Below are 19135 nucleotides of genomic sequence, written 5' to 3'. Positions count from 1 at the left end.
TCATACCACTATTCAAATTTTACAGAGTGATAATGGGCGAGAGTATATGGAAGGTCGCCAAAATACCTGGCCGCCTGTGGATCCTCCATCGAGACCAGTGTGTTGATACTCCAGCCCCAAAATGGTGTGGCTGAGAGGAAGAACCGCCGCCTCTTAGAGGTCGCTCGTGCCCTTTTGCTTGCCGGACGTCCCCGCTTCATTGGGGATGCTGCTTCTCGCCGCCTATTGAATTAATAGGCTGCCATCCGGGTCCTTCACTCTAGACCCCTGCTCAGCTACTACTTGGCTCTTCCTCCTTTATTGTTCCCCTAAGGTGTTTGGTCGCTTGTCTATACCCGGATACCAGGTCCCCAGGCAAGCTTGAACCCGTAGTCTTCGGTGCATTTTCTTGGGGTACTCGCCACTCGGAAGGGGTATAAATGTTATCACCCTCCATCCCGCCGAACTTTTGTCGGATGGATGTTGTGTTTCATGAGCGTCTCTCCTACTATGTGTCCCCGCCTCTTCGGGGAGAGTGTTAGCGAAGATGTGTTGACTGTAAGCATCCTCCTCCACTCCAGTCTATAATGAGTCCATTCAGCCTACTTCTCGGTCCTCCCCCGAGTCGAGGAGAAGTTCTTGTTCGGGGAGCGGACCACTCCAGTCGGATCGAGTTCCTGTTGGGGAGCGGACCCTCAAGCCCAAACTCCTATACAGAGGACCATTAGTGAATTTCAAAGGAGGATTGATGCTAGCACTATGAAGACCTATGGAAGGAGACATAATCGAGTTTAATCCATTGCTCCTGTACCCATCCAATTGCCGAACCTGGATCCAAAACCTGCCTCTCCACTGGTAATGTTCCTTCTCTGACTTGCCTATTGCCCTTTGAAAGGTGTCGGGACTTGTACTCAGATCCTATATCTCATGTTGTCTCTTATGACTCCCTTTCCCCATCATTTCGTGCTTTTGTTACTTCTCTTTCTTACATCGTGTTCCTAATAATTGGCGGGAAGCTTTATCGGATGGAAAGTGGAAGGTAGCCATGATGGAAGAAATGGAAGCCTTGAAAAGAAATAGCACATGGGAGCTTGTTGTTCTTCCACCTGGGAAGAAAACCGTTGGATGTAAATGGGTGTTTGTGGTGAAGCAGGGTAGATGGCACCGTGGATAGATATAAGGTACGGCTCGTTGCCAAGGGTTTTACTCGGACATACGGCATAGACTACCGGAGACCTTTGCACCGTTGCAAAGTTGAATACGATTCGTGTGTTGTTATCTTGTGCAATCAACCTTGGTTGGGAGTTGCAAGCTAGATGTTAAAAATGCCTTCCCGAATGGAGCACTAGAGGAGGAGGTATACATGGACATTCCACCAGGGTTCTCTTGTGATAATAGAGGAAAAGTGTGCAGGTGAAGTGTGCATCGTATAGGGCTAAACAGCTTACCCCGGGCTTGGTTTGGTCGATTCCACAAGGCCATGATTTCTGTGGGCTATAAGCGAGTAATGCTGATCACACACTCTTCATCAAGAGGGTTGGTGAAAAACTCACTGTTCTTATAGTCTACGTTGATGATATAGTGGTTCTCGGCAATGATGGTGATGAGATCGGACAATTGAAGACCTTCCTTGGCCGGAATTTGAGATTAAAGATCTAGGCAAATTAAGATACTTTCTTGGGATTGAAGTGGCCAGATCTGCAAAAGGCATATTTCTCTCCCAAAGAAAGTATGTCCTAGACTTGTTGGCTGAAACCAGTTGCTAGCTCTGCCACCTTGAGACACTCCTATGGATCCCACTTTTCGGCTCAAGGAAAATGGTGGTGAGCTGTTGATAAAGGCCGGTACCAAAGACTTGTAGGGAAGCTGATTTACCTTTCACACACTCGTCCGGACATTGCTTGTTCTTGTAAGTGCGTGAGTCAATTTATGCATGATCCCTACACTTCTCATATGGAGGCTGTTCTTCGTATTCTACATTATTTGAAGTCAGCTCCTGGAAAGGGCATTCTTTTGTCCTCACATGGTCACCTACGGGTAGAGGCATACACCGATGCTTGATTGGGCTTGTTCAACGGATCGAAAGTCCATTTCGGATATTGTTCTTTTGTAGGTGGAAATCTTGTTACGGCGTAAGAAGCAGAATGTAGTTGCTCGTTCTAGTGCCGAAGCTGAATTCGAGCTATGGCACAAGGAATTTGTGAGTTACTTTGGCTTAAAGGGCTGCTACAAGACTTGGGTCTCCCTATTCGCCTTCCTATGATCTTTGTCTCGCGATAACAAGGCTGCAATCGAGATAGCACACAACCCGGTGCAGCATGACCATACCAAACATGTTGAGGTGGATAGGCATTTCATCAAAGAGAAATTAGAAGATGGGCAGATTTGTATTCCCTTTGTGACTTCTTCGGATCAGCTTGCGATATCTTCACCAAGGGTCTTCCTGGAAAATTATTTCACCCTAATCTAGTCAAGTTGGGCATGATCGACATATTTGCTCCAACTTGAGGGGAGTGTTGAATAATGTAAACCAGAATACTGTGGGGGTATTCTGGTCTTTTGTGTGCTTTATTATTATGTTTTATAGTTGTTTATGTACTTCCTAGCTGTATCGGCTAGGCAGGGGTATTTTGGTCATGTAATTTTATATTCCAGCATTATAAATAAAGGTGCCTGGGTGATCACAATAGATCATTCAAGCTTTCTCAGTTCTGGTTTTAGTATTATAGTTTTGAACACTAAGAAATTCTATAAAGATCCAAAAGTAGGGTAATGGTCGTATTCGTGCACATTTGGGTTATGCAGAATCCAGAAGGTCTGGTGTGATTAAATCTCCACAATGTCTGAGAATTAAAGCATTAGGAACAAGAGTGAAAAGTTAAAGTAGGGATTGGTTAGCAGATGGGCCTTTTTAGACATGTGAGCTAGCATGTCACATCATGACACAGCAGATGAATCTCCCCAAAACATTAAGACAATGAGGGAAGACTTCTCCCATATAATTGAAAATAAAACATCTGCTTCCTTTTTTTTTTTTTCTTTTATTAATGAATGATAGCAGAATTTTTTTACTTTCATTTTTTATAAGTTTTAACTATGGATGACAATATCTTGTTCCTAAGCAATGTTGAGTTGAACTTGTGTAGGTTTTATCTCACAGTGCTAGAGGACCAAACAAGAACAATTATCTTATCATGTAAGGTAACCAGCATAAGACATGAAGTTGTGCTTACTATGGTAGAATCGTAAATGTAAACAAAGATCCATTTCTCGAATATTGTATGAAAGGTATTGGAGAAGTTGATAACTAAGACCTCAGATGGTATATGTTATCACATCACTTTATGGACACAAACCTTTTTAAGAAATTTGTTTGTTTTAATGGTCAACCTGTAAACACCTCTCATGAATTACATGTGCACTTGAAAGAGAATAAAATAGTTCTCTCAGGAGGAGTATATAATGTGACGAACTGTACTATTGATGGACATAGTAGATGGATTCAAAGTCCCGGTACAGAACAGAACATAGGACAGCCATAGTTGGAGTTTGCTGGTACTTGAACATAATTTTGGTCTATAATTCCACTTTGAAGTGTATACACTTTTGAATGCTGTAGTATTGCTAGCTTAATTGAACTGACTCTAACCATTGACTTGCTACATGTGAATACTTTGCTGGTCGTGTGTGCCATGGAACTCCACTGGGATTTTATACTTACTCCCTCTTCCCCTATTGTACGAAGGTCAAAAATGCCCTTGGCACTGTACTAGGAGTCCCATCCAACCACCAAAAATGGTGGATGAAGAGATTCTCTCTTCACTGTAACTCTTATCAGTTCATATACTTTTTTCACCAGGATTCTATTAAGATCTTTACTTTATAATTACACAGTAGTCAAAGTTTGAGCACAAAACAAAACATGTAGGGCACCATGTAATAAGGTTGTTGATGGAGTAAAAACTTTAGATTTTGTGAGGTTATAGATAAACTTGGACAATCGTATGCCTAAACTATTGGCTAGAAAAGTCATCAAGAGAATGGAGCTTCAACCTATAAGGCTATAACCATAGGAAAAATGTAGATGGTATCTCAGTTTAAGGAAATGAAGGTCATAAGAACTATGTTCAGAAGATCAGAACAAAGTAGTGTGAAGTATGTTTGGAAGAAATTCATTTATGAGAATATTTCATTAGCCCTCCTTGTTCTTATTTTGATAATTGTACTACCTTAATGTTTGGGAGAAGTCGTAGAACTGTTATTGAATTGATATCTTTTTTCAATGGTGTGTTTCAGTTGTGGTGGACAGTTGCTTGCTTAACCTATACAAGAGTGGAAATGATGTCGCTTGTAGAAACTTAGTGCTAGTTCTGTAGAATACTCATGAATTGAAGTGGTGCTCAAGGCCAAAAAGTGCACAACCAACTACGATCCAGTATTTAAGGTTTTGATATGAACATTAGTCCCATTGTAAGTGGAAGTACTTAGGTGGAAAGTTTACAGATTATCCCTATTTGATCAAGGATTTTGTAATTTCTGGAAGTCAGATAAATGTAATGTTGGTTCTGATGGAAGTGGGGAAGCTGATCTGACTCTGCTTTCGTGGACTTTAGAACCATGCCAGTTTTTTGGAGTTTTATGTGGATGTCATATAAGATTTGCATTTATTAGTACTTGTTCATGTTATTTATTTTTTATGAACCCTGTGTCAGTTATCTAAGTGCTGATTCAAGTCCTGAAGACATTAGCTCAAAGGATCTTTTGTTTGCTGCATTGAATTCAGACAGATTTATTTCACAGGGTGTAAGTGTATGCAATTCAGATACAGAGTGAAAATAAAGGGAAAGCAAAACATTTACGTCGCTTTATTTCACAGGGTCACTTTATTTCAGAGGGCTTATACACTCTTGTCATATGTATTGACTATAAGTTAACATTCTCTTAGATGTCCGAAAAGTTAAAGTGATTCTTCTCCTCTGTTGCACTTGGTCATGGAGATTCTCTGGTCATGGAGATTCTCTTGTTGCACCAACTCAAGTCTCCAACAAATGGTTAGTTTTGGTCAACTTCTGAGTGTGAAATTGTTAGGTACTTGACTGATACGCCAAAAGCTCCAGAGTTGTTGGAATGCGTTAAATCAACCATTTAACCTATCACATACTAAGCTGGCCTAATCTAGAGCACATACACTAGAGTAGGCCCTATTAGGCACATAACAAACCACCATGCTTTCGTAGTCATCGTCCTCGGTGGCCCTTTTCAAGTAGTTTTACTTTGCTCCAAGATTTTTGTTTGGCGGTAGGTAGCCTTTTCATGACGGCTTTCACTCTACTCCAGGTAGCTCTTCTCTTAGGTAGCCTTTTCCGTGACTTGAACCCGTGACGTGGTGAGTAAATCTGATATCAAATATTAGGTACTTGACCAATACTCCAAAAGCTCCAGAGCTGATGAAACGCATTAAATCAAGTCTTTTACTTTAGTCTATCCCATATTAGGCTGACCCAATCTAGCGTTCATACACTAGAGTGGGCCCCATTAGGCACATAACCGAAATTTGGAACAAGAGCCACCCAATAAGAGGTGTAAGAAGTTGAAGAAAACCGAAGAGGTCAAGTCGATATGGATTTGATCTTTGTCCAATGGTTCAAAATAACCATATCATCTAGCCACAAGGCAAAAGAATGATAGACATATGAGAATGAGTTCTTTACCATGGATGTGTAGGAACCAGTTTTTGCTAATTTTAAATTTCATCCGCAACAGGTATTTGGAAGAAGAGACTAAGGTTACATTATCAAAATCTTACATTGAAATGAAAAAACAGGTAAGACTCGGAGACACGGTGAATGCAACTGCAGGTTATGGAATTGGCATTCCGTGAAGAACGCTTTTGAAGACAAAGTAGCAATGGTGGACCAGTGCCTCATTATAACTATGAAAGACCTATGCTTATTGAAGGATAAGTAGACAATAGAATAGGTGTCGATAGTCGTTGCATCAGGGAAGAGAATGCTACGTGGTCGTGTGGCTTCTGTGCCTAGACACAGAAGCGTGTGAAAATACTGCGCTACCCCATGAAAAGGCAGAAATCCTTCACAAGGCGATGCTTGAGCATGCCCTCCCATTGGCCAATGTGCGTACAGGCTCTAGAGGTCAAGAACTTCTTTAAAACTGTTAGTACCCTAATCTAAGCTACAAAGGGAAGGCTAAGACAAGCCAACAGAAGCCTACAACTACCAAGGGGGGCATGCACTCCAACCGGCAAGCCACCAACCAACTGACCAAGCAATTGTAGTTTATAGCCAGATACTAAAAACTATCTGGCTACTGGAGGCTGAGGAACTTTATTGGATGTAGAAATCTAGATGTTCTTATGTAGTTGAGAGGGATACAAATATTTTCATGTGATGGGTAAAAGCTCGCTTAGAAAACAATCTATTGCTTTTATTTATGATAAGGGCAAGAGATCGTTGTATGGTCATATAGCCCATGCACCAACATGAGGCCAATGAGAGCACGCACGCAGAAGCATCAACATTGATGAGATTTTTTATTTCATAGGGGGTGGTAATTTCACACATAGGGGCCACACGACCAAGCAACATTCTCGTTCCCTTATGATAATAATGGTAATAAAGAATATGATGTCCTTTTTGAGGACTCGTTATTTGTTGTTCATTTTAATAACATCTACACTACTTCCAATCTGTTGGATCCATCCTTTGATTGAACCTTTTAAAACTGAAAATAAGAATAATGCAATGATTGCTCCCCCAACAAAAGAAGAAATCAAATAAGTGGTGTTTAGCCGAAGGGCTTATAAGCCCCATGGTTGTGATAGGGTATCAACTATGTTTATCATCAATGTTGGGATGTGATTAAAATGGATGTTATTAAGTTTGTGCTTGAGTTCTTTGAAATTTATATTTCCCTTGGAACTAATCATACCCTAATTACTGTTGTCCCAAAGAAAGAGAAGGATTGTCATGTAGAGGATTTTAGGCCAATTAACTTATGTATTGTGAATTACAAAATTATTGTTAAATTGTTGGTTAATAGAAATAAGCCTCTTTTGTCTCGTTTTTATTTCTCCTTTTCAAACGGTTTTTGTCAATAGGAAACAAATAACTAATAACATTGTTGTGGCTCAAGAAAATTTTTGTTTTTTTTGTGTTTCTAAGCATAAGGGTAGGAGTTTGACCCTCAAATTAGATATGTCTAAGGCGTATAATAGGGTGGAGTGGGGTTATGTCTGAGCTGTGTTTGAATTTTTAGTCTTTAGTCAAAGGTGGTGTAATATAGTTTGCTAACTGATGGTATTATGTACTTATTCTACAAAGTTGGAAGGTAATTTCTTCGAGTTGCTTGAGCATTCTAGGGGTTTGTGGCAAGGTTGCCCTCTTAGACCCATACTTGTTTAGGGTTTTTGAAATTAATAAATGTGGGAAAAAGAACACTACTTGGGCGTGTGCGGTGCACTACCATGAAAGAGATTAAGAATAGGATTTGTCGATGAGACTTTCTTATTTTGTCGTGCTTCTAAAGTGGATGTAATGAATATTTAGGCTATTCTTGATCTTTCTCGATTTTGATAAACCCTATTCTTAATCTCTCTCAGGACTTGTCCGGTTAGCAGATAAATTTTGCAAAAAGTAAGGAATTAATTGGTGGGTCTATTTCTTTTGCTATGCAAGGTTTGTGTTTAATAGATTAGGGGTTCATACTCTTAAGTAGGATGTGTTATATCTAGACACTTTTGTTGCCTTAACAACGAATAAAGTCTTGGCTTGGCATCATCTGATTAAGAGAGTTAAGTCTAAGTTTGGTTTGTGAAAAATAACCATTTTTTATTCAAGCTAGTCGCTCTGTGTTTATTAAATATTTTTTATGTCAATAAATTCTCCAAAAATCTCTAAGGTTCTTAATTGTATTTACTCTACGTTTTGGAAAGACAATGAGTATGGGAGTTGAAAATGGTGGCATCTATCTATTGGATTTTTTTGGTTGACTTTTATCTAGTCCGGTTGATGGGTTGGTTTAATGGTCTAATTTTTGGTCATCCATTTGAATGTGAGGTGAAGATTCTTCAAGTGTTGGAGTTTTTCAAGAAAATGAAGTCTTCAAGAGGTGGAGTCTTCTAGTAAATAGAAGAGTTGAGTCTTCAACAATATTGGAACTTCCAAGAAAGTGGAAGTGGTTTGGTGGTTGAAGATATTATGCTTGGTGGAATCTTCCAAGAGTCTCTTTGGAAGAAGTGTAAGTGAGCTTTTTCTAAGGAGAAATCTTCTCCAACAAGTTAGAAGAGAGAAAATTAATGGATTTTCTCTAAGGAGAGAGAAAATACCAAGAAGAATAAAGTGAGGAAGGAAAACAAAGGTGTAGAGACACTAAGGGAGAAAGAGTGAGAGAGAAAGACGAGGTGGGTGAGTGTCCAAGTGAGAAAGGGTGTGCAAGGGATTAGGGTTTGGGTATCAAATCTCAAGGATTATACTATTATTTTTCTTCTCTTGTTCGTAGTGGAAGATCAATCTCTTCGTGGATGTAGGCAGTATTGCCGAACCAAGTAAATCTCTTGTCTCTCATGTGATTGTTTTCTTTTTCTTTTCTTTTCTTTTGTTTGTTCTTGTTGATCTTGCGCATACTGTTTCCTTGCATTGATCACATCGCAAGAAAGTTGTTTTCAGTCCCAATAAGTGGTTTCAGAGCCGATGATTGGTGACCAAGTTTGAGGTTAACAGTATTGGTAGATGGTGTGCACATACGGTATTTCAAGAATATTGATTTGAGATCAACAAGATGGTGGGATCAACAAAGTTTGAGATGGAGAAATTTGATGGCAAGAATAGTTTTGGTTTGTGGCAGAGCACAGTCAAAGACATCTTGGTGCAACAAGACTTAATTAAACCGTTGATTGGAGAGAAGCCAGAAAGGAACTCAATTGAGGACTGAAAAGAGATGGAATTGAAAACGGTAAGAAGCATTCGCTTGTGTCTCACAAATAAGATAAAATATAGTGTTTTGAATGAAACCTCTGCTACTAAGATGTGAAAAAATTTAGAGCAATTGTATATGTCGAAGTCCCTCACAAATAAATTATTTCTTAAAAAGAAATTGCATCAACTAAGAATGGAGGATGAATCAAATATTGTTGATCATATCAATGTGGTTAACAAGATTGTCACTCAGTTGATGAGTTTAGGGTTGAAAATAGAAAAGGAGGACAAGGTCTTACTTCTATTGTCCTCTCTTCCAATTGTTGATACTTTTGTCACTACACTTTTTGTTGGAAATGACACATCAATGATTGATGAAGTTACTGCAACTCTTCTGGATACAGAGATGTTCATGAGGCCCAATAATGGTTCATAATCATAAGCATTGGCGATGAATGTTGATGGTAATCACCCAAAGGGAATGAACAATAACAGAGGATTTGCAAAGAAAGGACACATGATGATACAAATCAACCAAGTCAAGAAGCATAAATACTAATGAGATCATATGTTTTTGGGGTAATAAGGTAGGACACATAAAAAGGGATTGTCTGGAAAGAAAAAAATATTTGGAAGAAAAAGGAAAGGAGGAGAGGACTCGTGATGATACAAATCGAACAAGTATGACTGAAACTTGTTCTTATTTTAGTGGTGATGAGATCCTTGTCATAGCCGGTGACAAGCATAGTTCGAGACCGAAGGTGAACAAGAAACACATGTGTTGCTACAAGTGCAAAATATTTGTGCACATGGAGAGGGAGTGCCTGAACCAAGGAGAGAAGAAAATACATTCTTTCAAAGGTATGAACATTATTTATTGTGATGAATGGATTTTAGATTCTAGAAGTACTTTTCATGTTTGCTCTAATGGAGAACTTTTTAATAAGTTTCAAGAGACCAAAGGGACTATGTTACTTGGTGATGGTTCTACTTGTCATATCAAGGGTGTTGGGATGGTGAAGATAAAAATGTTTGATGGAGCAGTCCGCACTCTTAGTGATGTTAAGTATATTTCAAAAATACGTAGGAATCTAATTTCAATTAGTCGATTGGATTCCAAGGGTTTTAAGATTTTATTTGCAGGTAGATCAATGAAGGTCTCACGTGAAGGTCTAGTCATGATGAAAGATGAAGAATGTAAAGGGTTGTATCGATTGTTGGGGAGTACAATGGTTGACGGTACTCCATAACCACAATGAGTGATTGGAAACGTAGTGCACAAGTTGGAAGGAACATGTGCAAGCTTTCTTTTGTTTATAATATTGAGAAGTGAATTCATGTTCAACATGTCTCCAAGTGGCTATGATAAAAGCCAAGGTGGAGATTGTTGGATTTTTTTGTTGGCTTTTATCTAGACCGGTTGATGGGTTGGTTCAATGGTCTAGTTTTTTGTCATCCATTTGAATGTGAGGTGAAGATTCTTCAAGTGTTGGAGTTTTCCAAGAAGGTGAAGTTTTCTTGTAAATTGGAGAATTGAGTCTTCAACAATGTTGGAACTTCCAAAAAAGTGGAAGTGGTTTTGGTGAGATATTATGTTTGGTGGAGTCTTTCAAGAGTCGCTTTGAAAGAAGTGTGAGTGAGCTTTCTCTAAGGAGAGAGAAAGCCAAATCTTCTCCAACAAGTTAGAGGAGAGAGTATTCGTAGATTTTCTCTAAGGAGAAAGAAAATACCAAGAAGAATAAAGTGAGGAGGGAAAACAATGTGTAGAGACACTAAGGGAGAGAGGAGGTGAGTGAGTGTTCAAGTGAGAAAGGGTGTACAAGGGACTTGGGTTTGGCTATCAAATCGCAAAGGTTGTACTATTGTTTTTCTTCTCTTGTTCTTAATGGAAGATCGATCACTCCGGGGATATAGGCGGTATTGCCAAACCACGTAAATCTCTTGTCTCTTGTGTGATTATTTTCTTTTTCTTTTCTTTTGTTTGTTCTTGGTGATCTTGCGCATACCGTTTTCGTGCATTGATCATATCACAAAAAGAAGGTTGTTTTCAACCTCAACACTATCTTGGGCTATTGTATGTAAGCCTAAATGTATGGGTAGGTTAGGATTTCGTTTGAGTAGTTTGCTTAACAAATCTCTTCTACTTAAATTAGCTTGGAGGCTTCTTACTGAATCAAATGAAGTATGGACAAAGGTCTTAAAGTCTAAATATTTCCCCCATAAATCCTTATTAGACGATGATGTTTTACGTAAAAAGGTTCACCAATTTGGAATAGTATTGTTAAAGGGATTTTCATCCTCTCAAGAAGTGCACCACACTTAAAAATCCAACCGTAAAAACATGGGTAGTAACGTCTTTTTATCCTTTCATGTGTTGGGTGGACGGTTGAATTCTTAAAGTGGGTTGGCATGTGGGTGATGGAAGGTCTATCTCTTTATGAACTGACACCTGGATCCCCAATCTTGATAATTTTAGAGCCTCAGAGTCCATCACTCTCATTCCTTCTTTATCTCATGTTAGTGATTTAATGAATGGCTGTTGGAATGTTCCCTAAATTAGGTCGATATTCCCTTGTTTGTTGATTAAGGCTATCTTGAAAATACCTCTTGGAAGAACTTCATTTGCAGATTTTTAGATGTGTCCATTGGCTAGGAGTGGAAAATTCTTACTTAAATAGGAATTAAATGGTTGGTAAATAGTTCTGCCCCATGCTCTAATAGGTATAGTTTGGGGTGCCCACTGAGGCTTAACAGTCGGTTTTCCTTTTCAAAAAATAAAAACTATTACCATTATTATTGTATTCTCTTTTGTGAAGGGCAAGAGATCACTGCCTGGTCATGTAGCCCCTGCCACAGCGTGGGGGACCAATGAGTGCATGCAGGGCGATGTCTGGAATCTGGATGGAATTTTTTATTTCGCTGGGGCTGTATTGTAATTTCATGTGTTCCTGTGTCTAGGCATAGGAACCAGACGACCAGGCGGCGTTCTTTTTCCCTTCTGTTAATTTTTTCCATGTGAGTACCAAATCCCCCCCTCCATCCAAAAGAAGAGGGAAAAAAAGGTCAATGTGAACATATTCTTAGAACCTTCAGTCTTGCCTCAAATAAGTGTGCTGATAAAAATACTCAGATAAGCTGGCTCTCTAAGAAACGGTATGTTATAAACATTGAAACTACAACAAACAAAGATTAAAGACACAAAGTTGCAACAGTATAGATCCATATGTTCCCTACTCATACTTCCTCTTCATCGGAAGTTTCATAAGCTAAACCCAGTAAGCTGTTAACAGAATTCTCTGGTTTGGTATCCACTACTTCTCCTTTGCTTGGCCTTGATGGAAGAAGCATTTTATCTGGAATTGATTCCTTTTTCCCATTCGTTGAAGTCAAGGCCACATTAACTGTGGCAGATTGATTTCCACTGTTAGGGCTTGACTCACTTGATACTCTGTGTCGCTTCGGTCTGATCTCCACAATGTTCTTTAGAAGATCTTGTTGCCTTTGTTTTCATCAATAAGTGGATAAAACCAAAGTCAGTCCCAGAAAAGAATATTACAAGTATGCAGAGTAAACAACAGGAAAGTTTTACCTGATCCCACTCTTCGGCTTGGGCTCTACACGCAGTGGCAAAGGTACAGAGGCAGGTGAAGAATCTGCTAAACTTGCAGCTTTGTATCCAGTGATTAAGGAAAAACAAGATGAATTCAGAAAGATGATAAAATAAGGAATATTTCCTTTCAAGACTAGGAAGAGCTGTCACTTCGATTTTAGACCCCACCATTTCCAGGATTGTACCAAAAAAATAAAGAGAGAATCCTGAGTGACAATTTAACCAGAATGGATGTCCCTAACAACCAAATAATGCGCCCTTTTTTAGACATCATGACAAGTATCTACAATCAGAAATTAAGCAAAGAAAAGTAGTAATAATAGAAAGAATAACTGTATATGGGTGATAATCTAGGACAAATCTAAATTGCACTGATTTGTATCATCCTAAAAAATATAATATACAACTGGTAAATAATAATAATAATAAGAATAGGCCTATAATTCAAAATGTAAGTACCATCCAACCAGGAGTTATCATGGCTAGATGATCTATAAAGTTATCCCACTCGCACATAATATAATTTCATTTATTTTAACACATCCCCTGCTTTAGTGCGACATTCCAACTTGAAATACATGGTCCCCGAGGATATTTTAAAGGCTGCAAATGCCCGCTTCTCAGTGCGGCGAAGAAGACGCTCAGCATCCTCCTCAGCTTCCATCTGTTCCTTCAGATAGAGCAAATCATCACTGTCCAAAGCTGCACCAGTAAGTATAACAGAAATTCAGAATATTGGTAAAGTAACAAGTGCCACTCTTTTTTTTGTCTTGAGAGAAAGGCAGTACCCCCTCTCCCATGAAGGTAACCTCCCCGTTCTCCAGCAACCTCCTGCATCTGCTTGCATCAACCACCCGGTACAAAAAGCCAAGATCCCTGCCGGGGCATGTTATCAGAACACTCCCTTCAGAGGGCCCAAAAGAAAAGGATAAAATCACAAATATCCTAAGAATAGAAAACAAGAGACATGTATATCACTCTCAAACAATCTACTATCAGAGAAGGCATCCCTTCCTCTTTTGATCCTCTACTTACTTCCAAGGCAGAGTGATCTTGGTTCAGGATTCTTTGGTCCCTAGGAAGACCTATCAAGCTAATTCCTCCATCAATCTAAACAGTAGCAATATAAAAATGCAAACTAGAAGTAGATTGCCCGAAAAAGAAAAACTATGTGCAAGGCTTTCAGGTTTAGAATGCATTTTCTCATAACTAAATGCAAATGATAACACAGTTAACAAAATTGTAGGAACCTCCAGAAAGATGTTCAAACAATATATCGTCAGACGACTCAGGCCAACAAACACCAACCAGTTGGAATAGAACATCATTACTTTCTCTATTAAAACAGAGAGATACCATGGATTTTGCATTTTTATATTGTAACTGTTTATATTGATGGAGGAATTAGCTTGATAGGTCTTCCTAGGGACCATAGAATCCTGAACCAAGACCACTCTGCCTTGGAAGTAAGTAGAGGATCAAAAGGAGGAAGGGATGCCTTCTCTGATTGAGGATCAAAATCCACATGATAACACAGTTAACCAAATTGTAGGAAGCTCCAGAAAGATGTTCAAACAATATATCCTCAGGTGACTCAGGCCAACAAACACCAACCAGTTAGAATAGAACATCATTTACTTTCTCTATTAAAACTGAGACATACCAATGGATTCTTAATTCCAACCAGTATATCTCACATGATTGTTAGCATCTACACCGGGTAGACATAGAGTCAGTAAATCAAAAGAAAAAAAAAATTGTGAATTCTAAAGACCTCCTAACCAACATTTTTTTTTACATTCAGCCCCTGATCTTTTCTATTTTTCGTTTCCAGCCACCAGAGGGATGTTTGTAATCCATCATTTATTAGCCCTAACCTTCAAAATCTCAAGAACCAATCCTCATACATTCATATTGTTACTATCTTTCTTTCCTATGAGTGCCACCACCAAAAGCTGAATCCTGACAAGCTCAAGCTCATCTTGGTTCGAACCGGTTCAAACCTTGATGAGAAATGGCGTGTACCACTTAAAAGGCAGATAACATAGAAGATATAGAAGAGGATCACCAGTTTCAAAACAACAGAAACCAACACTGAATTCGATAAAAGAATTAGACCTTCTACATGGGATAGTGGGGGATGGCATGAACCCCAAGTGCTAATAGATCATTTTCTGCATGGGCCTCTGTTCTCATAACCAGAAGATTAGTGCCTAGATCTAATATTTGCTTGTCAGCATACTCACTTAGTTTTTCTGCCCTGAATGGGCTTAGGGGGTTACTAATGCAGGGTTGGTTGATCAGTTTAGGCTGTTTTGGAATGTTTGTGAATGTTTCCTCACACATTCTGTTGACGACCATGACCATTAGTGTTCTAGTCGTACAAACGCAAGGCAGCTTCTTCACTGGTCTAGATACAGAAGAAGCATAGTTGTTAAGGTGACTAGGCGACCCAAGGCGTTGGAGGGGCACTTACACAAGGCACCTTCCTAGGCATGCATTAATGGGTATATGTAACATATCAATGATAATTTTATATAATTATGTTTATATGCAACATAGAAGCCATATCAACGCAATATGATATAATTATGCTAGTAATGGCCAAATATGAGAAAGTCAACATATGCTTTGGGATATAATATAAGCATATTCATTAAAAAACAAAGCAATAAACATCAATCAACGTAAACCAGTGACGTGTCAACCAAACATGTTGTCGCCTTGGACCCAAGAAAGAGCTTGGATGCCTAGACGATGCTTAGAAGATGCCTTGACAACTAAAGTTTATACCTTCTAAGCAAAGATAAGAAATTTCTCAGTTCCAATATACTATTCATCGTCACCAGAAAGAATCCTTCAAAATTTTCTTGTGCACCCACCAAAACTATCCATGCACAATCATTAGAAACTCTATTGTACCTGCAATGAAGATATCCTTGATACCCACCCAGCAAGGACATGGGAGCATGCTGTCACTTTCATCCCTTCTCAAATCTGAATGTTAAATAGTTCTAAAGCTTTGCGCAGCCAAATGCATGGTTTGCCTATTCACTATTGTTAAAATATATCTTAAGTCAATCATTTTTCCTACCTAGACCTCTAATGCCTGCATCAAGGTCTAGTTAGGTGGAGGATAAGATGAAACTGGACATTGTATCTGAAACAGTCTTTACTAATATACTTGTACACATTCAATGGCCTATAACTCAGTGGAAGCATTGTTATATTATTCAGCTGAAATCATCTATTACCAAGAAAATGGCCCAGCAGGACCTTTCTCAAAACCAACAGATGAACTATATAACTACTCAGTATTCTCTCTAATTGAATTTTTTTATTTACTCTTTGTTGAGATACCACAATTTTAAAGCAAGTGGAAAAATTATGTTCCTGTTCAACAAAAATGATGTGGTTATCAAAATACCTAAGACTACTCATCAAAATACAGTCACAAGGTATAGACTTTATGGGCATCTGGAAATCATTAGATATTTTTTATTTTTCATGCATTTGAATTCACAGCTTCAAAGTCTAAAATGGATTCATGACAGCTCACTTGGGGAGGGAGGTGGGATATGTGACAATTAAGGATTGCATGATATGAAAGCATTTCTATGCATTCCTGTGATGATCTTATGCTTTCAAATTCTATGAAGAACTTATCATTTCATTCAACTAGGATTCTAATCATCCCCCTGAAACTCCTTCATTTCAATCAAACAAGAAGATAAGATTTTCAAGATAAGCAGAGAGACCCTTTCTCTTTCTTCATTCAACATGGAGGCCAAAAAGAAGCATCCTAATAATACCATCCAATAAAAAGCAAATAAATTAAAAAAACAGATAGAAGGTTCGATTCGCTAACCTTTGCCACCATCCGCTGGAAAGTGACATCTTCGTCATCAATCTTATCCTTTCCTTTCCCCAATTTCCTGTCTATAGAAACAAAATACTCAAAATGAAAAATTAATAAAGGCACTCAGATGAAAGGGGAAAAGCAAAAGCTTCCATCTCATAATTCCTTATCTACGAAACTAATGCAACCAGGAACCATATCTCTTATTAATGGAGAACCCAAAGGACAAGCATAAACATTAAAAAATTTTAAAAATATAAAATATGTAAAAATTGAAGCAGGACAAGAACAAAATAAATTAGAGAAGAAAAGCATATAAACAAAACTGCATATATTACCGAGAAAAAAATATTTAACAAGTTAACCATGGAACATACCTTTTGGGTCGGTGAGGTTGGTGTATTCTCGAACTTCCCTACCAGCCATCCCTGAAACCTCAACAACCATGTATCAAAGTCCAAGACAACAAGCTGTGTGGAACAGAACCAAAACAAATCCCAGTATTTTTATGGTTCAAAAGACAAAGTTCCTTTGATCCTTCTGTACTTCCACTGAACAGTTAGTATTGTTTACCTCCAGTACAAAAACCAAAGGAACAAAGTAACCTAGAAATAAAAAAGCTAAAGTGTTCGTTTTTCATATCCATGGATGCTCTAGGGTCCAGGACTGGCAAAAAGTTAAAGTTTGCATATTATTCAGTTTGGGATGTGGGGAGAAGAAAAGAGGTAAAATTTTGGAAACAGAAAAGTCAAACAACGAAAGTGGCTACAGAGAACACCATCGATCGTCACAAAAAGCAAGTTCAAGTTACAGATCGATGACTAACTAATACATATTACAACAGAAAAAACTAGAAAATCACATGAATTCCAACTTCCAGAGAAAACTGAGCTGCTGATAGAAGATTTTGTTTCCATTAACTACATTGTTCAACACAAAATTATATATCAGCAGCTAGGAAGATGGCCCAATTCATCACCAAATTCCACACACACAACCCCCTCCCCCCCCCTCCCTTTTTTTTATTCTTTTTTTTTTACATCAAATCCCCAGTTTTGTGGCTGTTGTGAGTGAATATATCCTAGGATTTCAAATTGAAAAAATAAAGACAAACAAGGGAAGAATTTTCTCAATATGCTTGGGTCACCTAAGCAGAAACATGGCTTAACTTTCAGTAATGTGCTCCCCCCAGATCCAATGGAAGACATAAATTAAGAACATGGCCTCCAGTCCTAAACCTCCAAGCAGGGAGAGAATACAGGAAGAGAGGAGAGAGAATAGTTGAATATAGTTGGAGCTGGATATTTCATGAAGTGATGAGGATGTAGGAAAGATAGAATTAAAAGAATGGGTGGAGGTGTGGAACAGATTACGATGCCGATCAAAGGAATGTAATAACGAAATGGGCTTGAGACGTGGAGTAGATTTGATTTAAGAAATTTGGTTTTTTTAAAGTCCAGATAAATAAAAACAATTTCGCTAAACCAGTATTTACTCGAGAAAATCTGTTAGTGAACAATATTTTCTTCAGATTAATCTGACTGTAGTATCATCAATCATCATGGAAGTCCTTTAACTTGAAAAAAAAAACAGATCTTCTCACAATTCCACGACGTCTATTGGGTTATTGACGTGCCAAAGGGAACATGGGTTTGAACAAGGCGAAAATCTCTTTCAATTAACCAAACATCTCAATTTTGTTGATTGGAAAATCGAGAGTGTGTGCAAGCGAGCAAACCTTAGGTCGAATTCCGTAGAGGATCAACGTGAAGTGAAGCCAGAGCGCGGGAGTAGGGCTGCAGAGTTGAGGTCGTATCGCAAGTTCCAGAGCGAAGTAAAACCGAGAGTGGGACTGCGTGAGAGGCAGCAGCCGCAGCACTGAATTAGCGAAGCAGAGACGGGAATGATCTTCGAAATTATATGAGACTTGGGAGGGAGATTGATTATTGGATTGAGGAAGTAAGGGAGCTACGACGTTGAAGTTCCTCGAGTTTCAGACTCAGTGCGGCCAGGATGATATTGGGGAATTAGAAGGTCCGCCCAGTGCGACCAGACCAGCCCGTAACGGCCTGAGTTGCTTGTGTCAAGGTCTTGGGATCTAGGGGTGCAAGTTTGCCCTGTTGCCTCTGAGCCCGAACAGGGCCTGGGCTGAGAAACCCAGGCCCTGAGGATGGGTCAAGTGTGGGAATTTCTGGCCCTAAGTTAATGTTGGGTCGGACGAGGGTTGAGGTTTTGGATTAAGCCCGAATCAACTTAGCCCAACCCGTTCTTCTTCTTCTTCTTCTTCTTACGGTCCAGCTTGGCCTACCTTCTTCTTCTTCTCCCCAACTTGGCCCAACCTTTGCATCTCCCCTCCCCTCTCCATGGTCAAGACCAATCAAGGTCAGCCCAAGCCGACCCTGAGGCAAGTTAAGGTTGGATTTTTCAAGCCCTAAGTCGGGGTCGAGCAAAGCTTAGACTCAAATAAAAGGACTCAGGGTTGGGGTGGGGTTTTAAAAAGAGTGGAACAACCCAACTCTGTTGCAGCCCTATTGAGATCGACTCTCCCACCTTTACCTTAAAAGGCTCTTTTTTCTTCTTTTAATGGAACCTTAAGCTCCCTTGTTGTTGTTGTTGTTGTTTTTAGGGGAGGCACACTCACATGAGAGGGGTGGGAACTATGATACGTCAAATACGAAGGTTTGTCTTTGCGACCCCTTTTTGTGAGAGGGGGATAAATCCGTGCATAATGTACGATTGTGCACAAAACCTTTT

General features: G+C 39.1%; 1 protein-coding gene across 1 annotated transcript; it reads right to left on the bottom strand.

Moving 5' to 3' along the window:
- Window positions 1-12051: 12051 nt before the first annotated feature.
- Window positions 12052-18140, bottom strand: LOC122651792. The gene is made up of 7 exons (XM_043845329.1): window positions 18120-18140; window positions 16759-16851; window positions 16391-16461; window positions 13311-13359; window positions 13118-13224; window positions 12502-12584; window positions 12052-12411 (listed from the first exon to the last, which is right to left on the bottom strand). The coding sequence occupies exons 2-7, from the start codon at window positions 16826-16828 to the stop codon at window positions 12147-12149; spliced, it is 645 nt and encodes a 214-aa protein (XP_043701264.1). The 5' UTR covers window positions 16829-16851; window positions 18120-18140; the 3' UTR covers window positions 12052-12146.
- Window positions 18141-19135: the final 995 nt, after the last annotated feature.

The sequence above is a fragment of the Telopea speciosissima genome, chromosome 2, assembly GCF_018873765.1.
Source record: "Telopea speciosissima isolate NSW1024214 ecotype Mountain lineage chromosome 2, Tspe_v1, whole genome shotgun sequence".
NCBI lineage: Eukaryota > Viridiplantae > Streptophyta > Magnoliopsida > Proteales > Proteaceae > Telopea > Telopea speciosissima.
Note: the sequence above shows the minus strand (reverse complement) of the source record. Positions and strands in the feature narration are given on the sequence as shown.

Bases quoted from the DNA above. Each gene is read 5' to 3' on its own strand.
- LOC122651792 (XM_043845329.1), bottom strand. From the start codon at position 16,828: ATGGTTGTTGAGGTTTCAGGGATGGCTGGTAGGGAAGTTCGAGAATAC. The intron at 16,462-16,758 runs GTATGTTCCATG...TTGTTTCTATAG, and splicing joins CAACCTCACCGACCCAAAAG to ACAGGAAATTGGGGAAAGGA. The intron at 13,225-13,310 runs GTACTGCCTTTC...TTACTGGTGCAG, and splicing joins TTACCTTCATGGGAGAGGGG to CTTTGGACAGTGATGATTTG.